The 7,703-nt window shown below is 39.8% G+C and overlaps 1 protein-coding gene across 1 annotated transcript in view; it reads left to right on the top strand.

The window, feature by feature from the left end:
- Nucleotides 1–7,382, top strand: part of LOC135885787 (collagen alpha-1(XXVIII) chain-like) — a 73,201-nt gene extending 65,819 nt beyond the window's left edge. The window contains exons 33-36 of the mRNA XM_065413692.1: nt 466–532; nt 622–714; nt 1,912–2,100; nt 7,261–7,382. Of these exons, the coding sequence (XP_065269764.1) occupies nt 466–532; nt 622–714; nt 1,912–2,100; nt 7,261–7,382 (471 nt within the window). The remainder of the gene's footprint in view (nt 1–465; nt 533–621; nt 715–1,911; nt 2,101–7,260) is intronic.
- The last annotated feature ends 321 nt before the right edge of the window (nt 7,383–7,703 follow it).

Genomic DNA, 7,703 nt, shown 5'->3' on the forward strand with positions numbered 1-7,703 from the left:
ATTACAGAATTTTGAACAGCCAAAACCACAAACCTGTCTTGGGATGAGAGTCAAACTGTATTCTTCTGGCTCATGCATCACCACCAGAAACCAATATTCCCTACCAAAATTTAGATAACAATTCTCTGGCTTATGCATGATGGAGAATAGAAAACACTTCACCCTCACATAATACTACAAATGTAGCTAATCAGAGTAAAAAATAACTTATCTTTGTCAGAAAAATAAACAGATTTAACTTTGAATTTCCATAGGGAGCTAATCAGGATACTAAAATGATGCCATTTTTCATCACTCTTGGTACCTTAACAACACTTTAAGAAACAGCACTGATGGGTTCCAAAAAGAATCCCATCTAGTCCTAGGTTCAAAAATCATAGTGACTTGTGGATTCTTTAGGAGCCCACCTCATTTTTAGGGACATGGTTAACCTAAAAGCATTTTAAAATTAAACATTTGTTTCAGACCAAAGAATTATCTGTGGCAGTTTATGAAGACGGGCAGCCATCCTTGCCCTCAGTGAACACCAGAGGTATTTTCACTATCATCTTGCTCCTTACTATTTCACGTCCTAATTCTTCTAGGCCAGACAAAAATCAATTATTTTTTCTTTACTTTCAGTAGTGGTATCATCACTGCCATCATCACCGCCAGACAAAATGCTGTCACCATCTCTTTCATCAGCTTCCTCTGTGTTGCTTACACCCAGACCAGGTTATACATTATACCCAACTTTTAATTTTGATTACTTGAACATTAAGTTTTATTAAAGATCCTGAATCAGAGTTACGTCTTCAGGACTAATTCATTTCCTAGGTTTGGTAAGGCTATGATGGGGAGGAGAGACTATTTTAGAATTTAGAGTGGACTTAGTCCCATTGCTTCTCCAGCATCTTCGTCCTACACGCCCTGCCTTCCCCAACGGCCAGGTCTTGCTGTTTCCCTCATGCTGGGAACAGGAACAGAGGCCAGGGTCAGAAAGAATCTGAGAGAAGGTCTGCACTAGATGTGGGTGTGATTCCCAGTACAATGAGACATATTTTCACTAGCTCTCATCGAGGTAGCGTGCTAAAAATAGAATGTAGCTGTGGCAGCATGAGCTGTGTGTATTGTGAATCCATGATTTGTGTTTCAGCATGAGCTGTGGGACAGAGACCCCCAATACATACCCATCAGAGATGCTAGGCACATACTCAGGGCACCTAACCCATCCCACAGTTCACACTGCTGCAGCTACATTCTTTTATCATTGATTTATTTTGCTTATCAGCTCTTCTGTTATATGCAGTACTTGATTACCACCTATTGCCATTAGAAGTGAAGTGTGCACATCTTAGAAAAAACACTGAATACAATTTCTGATTCTAATAACTATTCTAATGCTAGGGCTCCAATACCACAGTGATGGACGCTGTACCAGAACTTAGATGGACTATGTATTGTAGATAGTTAACATAAAGGTTTTAGAACCAGAAGCGCTCTCACACAGTACCAATGCACGAATACTGTATATTCTTCCTAGTTCTCTAGCCTACCAATCTTTCCTCTCTCTTAGTTTCTGGTAAGATTGACTGCTGACAGTTAGCTTCCAAAATTATCAGAATGTTTCCAAACATTTTTTTATAAATAGTCTGTATGGATAATAATTTTATAGCATAATATTTCTAATTATAATTTTTATGATTTGTGAAGGTGCTTGTACCTTCACTCACAGAAACACAACAGCTAATCTAATAAAGGCCCACATTTAAATTAGGCTTCCAAATTTCAACTAAAATCTTTAAAAATTTCAACTGAAACTTTAAATTGCTCTATCACATTAGCAGCAATAAAACAGTTTAAAAGGCACAAACAATGAGATGTAAATTATTTTCACATGCTGAGAGCTCTTTTTCTCCTTTGTTTTTTAAGAAAATATCCTGGATCCACGATGTAAATTGAGATTAGATCAAGGGTCATGTCGTGTGTATATAATAAAATGGTACTATGATAAACAAGCTAATGCCTGTGCTCAGTTTTGGTATGGCGGTTGTGATGGAAATGCAAATCGCTTTGACGTTGAAGATGAATGTAAAAAGGCCTGTGTATTTCATTCTGGAGGTAAGACTGTATAATTTTCTTTACATTAGAAACTAGTATTTTATGTGATTCCCTAATATGGTTAATTATCTGGTATCTTATATTACATACAAAAAAATAGTTAAAGAATGTTATTAACAAAGTCAAACATTCAAAAGGTAGAAAATGCCTAAATTAAGCCTGCCTGTGCAACCTTAATGTTGCCCACTTATGCATAAGCAATATGATACAGGCTTTAATTACATGACAACATACTATTTTTTCTATAGGATCATATTCAGTAGTACATAGAATGTAAGCTTTCTGGGCAAGGATTACCTTTTCACTACATATCTGTACAGCACGTAGCACAATGGGATGCTGATCCTTGATTGGGGTCCCTAAATGCTACTGTTAAATAATAAAAGTAGGCAAATTTAAATTGTACATATGGTTTGGTTTAAGTAACATTTTATTTTTTGTATAAGTCTCTAAACAGTATAATTATGTACTTTCTTCCCCTCTGTTACAGAAGACTAAAGTTTGATTTGAATTCTGCAACAAAGACGACTTCTTTTTTTTAGTAAAAACTGAAAGCTTTACACAAGTGCTGTTTTTACACTTGTAAAGTATTTTGATATAATACTTAAATAGATCACTGTACATCAACTTACAATTTGAAAGCAAATACTACTCAGGGGTTATCACTATGTCTGTCAACCTGCTATCTACCAATATTAGTGCTTCAACGAGAAGGACCAATATTTTAAGAGGAAGTGGCATAGAGGATTCTTGGGTTATTTTCCTAGCTCTACCAATTAACAGTTCCATGATCTTGGGAAAGTCACATATGTCCTCGGTGTTTCATTCCACCCATTTGTAAAATGTAAGACTGTAGTATTGCTCCCTTATGGGGAGAGTCTGAGGCATAAGTAATTTATGTTTACAAAGTACTTTAAGATCACTATGAAAGTCACTGTATACATGCATAATATTATACTTGTAACTATTCAAAAACATAGTACTTCTGATGTAAAGACTTTCTTTAGTTTCCATTGGCTAGTAAGATACAAGATGAATCTATTTAATAATGCCTACAAACATATGTGACTGATTATAACAGTAACTGGCATTGCTAAAAATAGATCAATTCAGTCCTAAAGTAGTTTTTATTTTTAAAGTATTGTTTTTCTGAAAGCAGTGTTTGATTTTTAAATGCATTTTAATATTCTAACCTCAACGTTTTTTTAAAACTCATTTAACTTGCGTTCAGAAGAACAACTGCAGCATAGGCCTGACAATAACAAGCCATTCTGCATTCCTGTTTAAGTCACTGCCCATGTGCATTGCTGCGTTTATGTGCATGCATAACAGTATATGATGTATTTTTTATGAATCAAATTCTATACTACAAAGCTTGTTTGTAATAAAATTATTTTGTTTTTACTGCCAGTAGAGAGAATTGATAATAGCAGCTTTGCAAAACTAAAGAGCTGTCTTGATATGATATTTAACAATCACACAAGTTCAGGTTAACACTTACAGTTGTACATGTTCCTGCTGTAGTCACTGGAAGTAATGCCACTGATTTTAACAGGATTGAACCTTCTAGGTTATGCTCTCCACTCATATACACGCTGCCAATCACTGCATATCTGGGGTTTTATATAAATATCTGCAACAGTAAGTCCAGAATATCAACACAATTTACAGCATATATGAGGTAACAATTCACCCTTATGGAATATACTGCATTTCCTACATGTAATCAGTGAAGCCCACAACATGTCTGTGATTTTTACTAAAAATACATTGGGGGGGCAGGGGAGGGAAACAGTCAGAGCACTTCAGCCCTGCTACTGCATCAGGGGCTGACCGCTGATGCTCTAGCCCCAGGGGGAATGACCCAACCCTGGCCACTGCTTCAGCCCTGGAGCCAGTGCTCTGGCGGCAGCTGCTCTGGCAGCCCGGGGGCCACTGCTCCAGCAGCTTCAGGGCTGACCACTGCCTGCTGCTCTGGTGGTCCCAGGGCTGACAGCTGCTACAGCCCTGTCACTGCGGAAGTAGTCACGGAGGTCTCAGAAAGTAATGGAATCTGACCTTTGTGACAGAATTGTAGCTTTACTCTTTACTAACCCTGCAAGCCAATGTAAGTTATATCTTTAGAGCACAGCTCTGATTCCAGACCAGCTAGTATATCGATACTGTCTGACAATTCTTCAATGGCCTACATGACATGAGTTGCTGGTTTTAGTCCAGTTCCAAATACATAGCTGACCATATTACAAAACCTAACACCATTATTTGTACCTTTATTGGCAGTCTTAACAGAGAAACCAAGAAATGATCTATTATTTTACCTACAGAGGTGATCTCTGCAGAATACAGATGAAGAAACTAGAAGTGCTGCTATCTGTGTTATAACTGATCTATAAAGAGACTACTTCAGGCTGCAGTACTGTCAATCTGGAATTTTTCAAAACCACTACATTCACTGGAATAGAGGAGACGTGTACTGTAAAATTAAATATTACATTTACTATCCCAGTTTATATTTATGCTTACTTCCTCCTACTTGCAGTAACTGATGTGATTGTCAATCAGTCTTGCTTTATTTATTATACACACACACACACACACACACACACACACACACACGTGCAAAATGTTTAAAAAACCAAACTTATTAAGTTTGTAAAAACCCACCACTCAAAGTTAGGAAATGCCAGAATTATGGCTGCATGTGCAACCTTAATTCAGCCCCCTTGTGCATATGCATTATGATACAGTCTTGAATTACATGATCATAGGCTATTTTTCCACAGGACCCCTGCCTCATTTAGTGCACAGAAAGAACAGTGCTCAGTTTATGGTCAGCTATTTTTGTTTTTTTCTCATTGTTCAATGTGTGGCCCCAGACTTTATTTATTGCACACTATTCAAATCCTGCTCAGAAGACAAAATTATTAATTTCCTCATGGGCTTTCCTAGGGCGCTTATCACTATAGTATCTTAGTCCACTTTGTGACATCTAAGGCCTGGTCTACACTAACCCCCCAATTCGAACTAAGGTACGCAACTTCAGCTACGTGAATAACGTAGCTGAAGTCGACGTACCTTAGTTCGAACTTACCGCAGTCCAGACGCGGCAGGCAGGCTCCCCCGTCGACTCCGCGTACTCCTCGTGCCGAGCAGGATTACCGGAGTCGACGGCGAGCACTTCTGGGTTCGATTTATCGCGTCGAGACAAGATGCGATAAATCGAACCCAGAAGTTCGACTGCCTGCCGCCGAACCAGCGCGGTAAGTATAGACAAGCCCTAAGACAATTTTTTTTAGAGTATTTAGCATTATATGACACTTTATATGTTCACAGCACAGCTCACATTGACTTCAGTTGCAAGCGCTCAGCCCTTCTACAACCTCAGCTCCCAATACCAGTCTCTTTGTCCAGCCAGTCCCATCTCAACTCCCAGTTTCCCTCTCCTGCTGCCAGCCTCCAGTTCCATTCCCCCCAGGCGCCTTGTCCCAATCTACTACGGTTCAGCTCTTTTCCCCTCTACATTCAAGTCTGGCAGCTTCCTCCTACTCACTGCCTAGGCCCAGCAGAGGGGTCACTGGAAGCACAGGAGAGAGAGGCATGCAGTTCTCCAAAAAGGGCCATATTTTTGGCATTTAATATACCCACTTCATCCCCCACACTTACCCTGAAAGGGTTAATGTAGGCTAAGAAGGGGGCCAATTAACCAGACAGGTCATAGCTGAGGGGGATGAGGTGGTTTAAGTAATCCCCTTACTTAATAATGAGGGAGCCCAGCTGAGGAGGAAAGAACTGGACTGGATTAATAGACAGGATGTTGGCAGCAAGGAGTCTGCAGTCACTCCCTGGGAGAAGGGAAGTGTAGCTGGAGGCTACAGAGCCAAAGTAGCCTACAGGTATTCCCTGGGAGGAGGAAGTTTTGGGGCAAAACCAGGGGGGGAGCCAGAAGGTTAGAAAATGCTCCAGGGAAAAATGAGACAGGTCCAGAATGGAACACACTTGCCTGCTGATTAGAGGATCCCTGAGCTGGAACCCAGAGTAGAAGGCTGGCCCTGGTTCCCCCTACCATCCACTGGGGAAGTGGCACCAGTTAGGAAGTGAATGGGAAGACTGCCTGAGCCTGTTAGTAAGAAGGGATTTTGATACTCCAGGAAAGGGGAGGATACACGTGACTTGGCCGGAGGGCTAAGCCACAAACACAGAGCCTCTTGCCTTGCAAAAAATACTGCTTCCTTTCTTGTAAAAAAGTTATATTTGAGCTAGAGAACTGTTTTTGGTTATGACATGTATGGGTTTTCTTTTATAACTCAAAGAACAATTTGATAAAGGAAGGCATGTGGGAAATTTCAGTTCACTACATTTTTTTGATGGTTTCCACATGCTACATGGGACTAAATTAATCCATGGTGTAACTAGAGTGAAGTTAATTTCATCCTTGGTGTAACTCCATTATCTAAAGATTTGTAATATTATTTACAGAGCAGTAGAACCCACAGCTCCCAGTCAGGGATCAGGACTCCATTGTGCTAGCCAAAAAGATGGTCCCTACCCCAAACAGCATATGATCTTGCCACTGGTGCTCATCATGCCATCCTTCACTAAAATAGCTTAATGTAAGTAGTGGTATGTAATCAAATTATTTTAAGTAAACAATTAATGTATTTAACAGGTATATTTTTTCTACAAGAAATGTACCATGCATTACTTTGATACTTTTTACAGTAGACATGTCACCTGTGTTCAAAATGTGAATAATAGCATGGTATCAAGTATGACTGAAGATTCACTATTCAATTTACATGCACAATGCAAAAGTAATCAGTAACAGACAACCTGATTATTTATCTGATCCATAATTTATGATCTTTTCTCAAAGTAACCTGATTGCAGATATGACATATTATATAAATGTTTGTGTAGCCTTGGAAGCTATTTATTATTTTGGAACTTTTACTGTTGCTGGTGGAAATTAAGCAAAAGAACGGGAACCAGTCCAACAGCTTTTCTGTATTTCTAAATAACACTTTTTAAAACGTATTCAGATGTGTAGAAGCAGATAGACTAGATGTCTTCAAATGTTCTTACTGAATTTCAGACTCTCCAGATATTTATGAATCCTGAAAAAGCTTTTAAAATTTAGTATTGCTAAACATTTTTATGAAGATCTCTTGGCATCTTCAAAACCTGAGTTTACACAAAAGCAAGGGGAAGAAGTTAGACACTTGCTAACTCAGATTGAAAACATAGTCTGGTTCAAGAGGACCTACCCAGAAGAAAGCGAGTAGAGCTGTAGGTGAGGTGAAGGAAGAGAGGAGAATACAAGGCAACAGCTGAAGGGGCTGAAACCCACCCCAGCCCCGTACCCAAAGCTGATTACAGCAGCAGGAGCCCTCTGCAGCCGAGAGACTCGACGTTCGTAACTTAATAGAAAGGCGGCTACATTTAAAGGCGTGAAGCGGTTTCCATTGGCAGAGCCGCCAGCAAACCCGCACAGCAGAGTCCAGTACTTGGTGGTGGTGGTGGTCGTTGTTGTCCCGCGGATGCCCAGTCAGCACAGGTTACAGACCCGGGTTTACAGTCAATTTCCTGGCAAGCTGGTGCCAGGC

This window comes from Emys orbicularis, chromosome 11 (genome assembly GCF_028017835.1).
Source record: "Emys orbicularis isolate rEmyOrb1 chromosome 11, rEmyOrb1.hap1, whole genome shotgun sequence".
Lineage (NCBI taxonomy): Eukaryota > Metazoa > Chordata > Testudines > Emydidae > Emys > Emys orbicularis.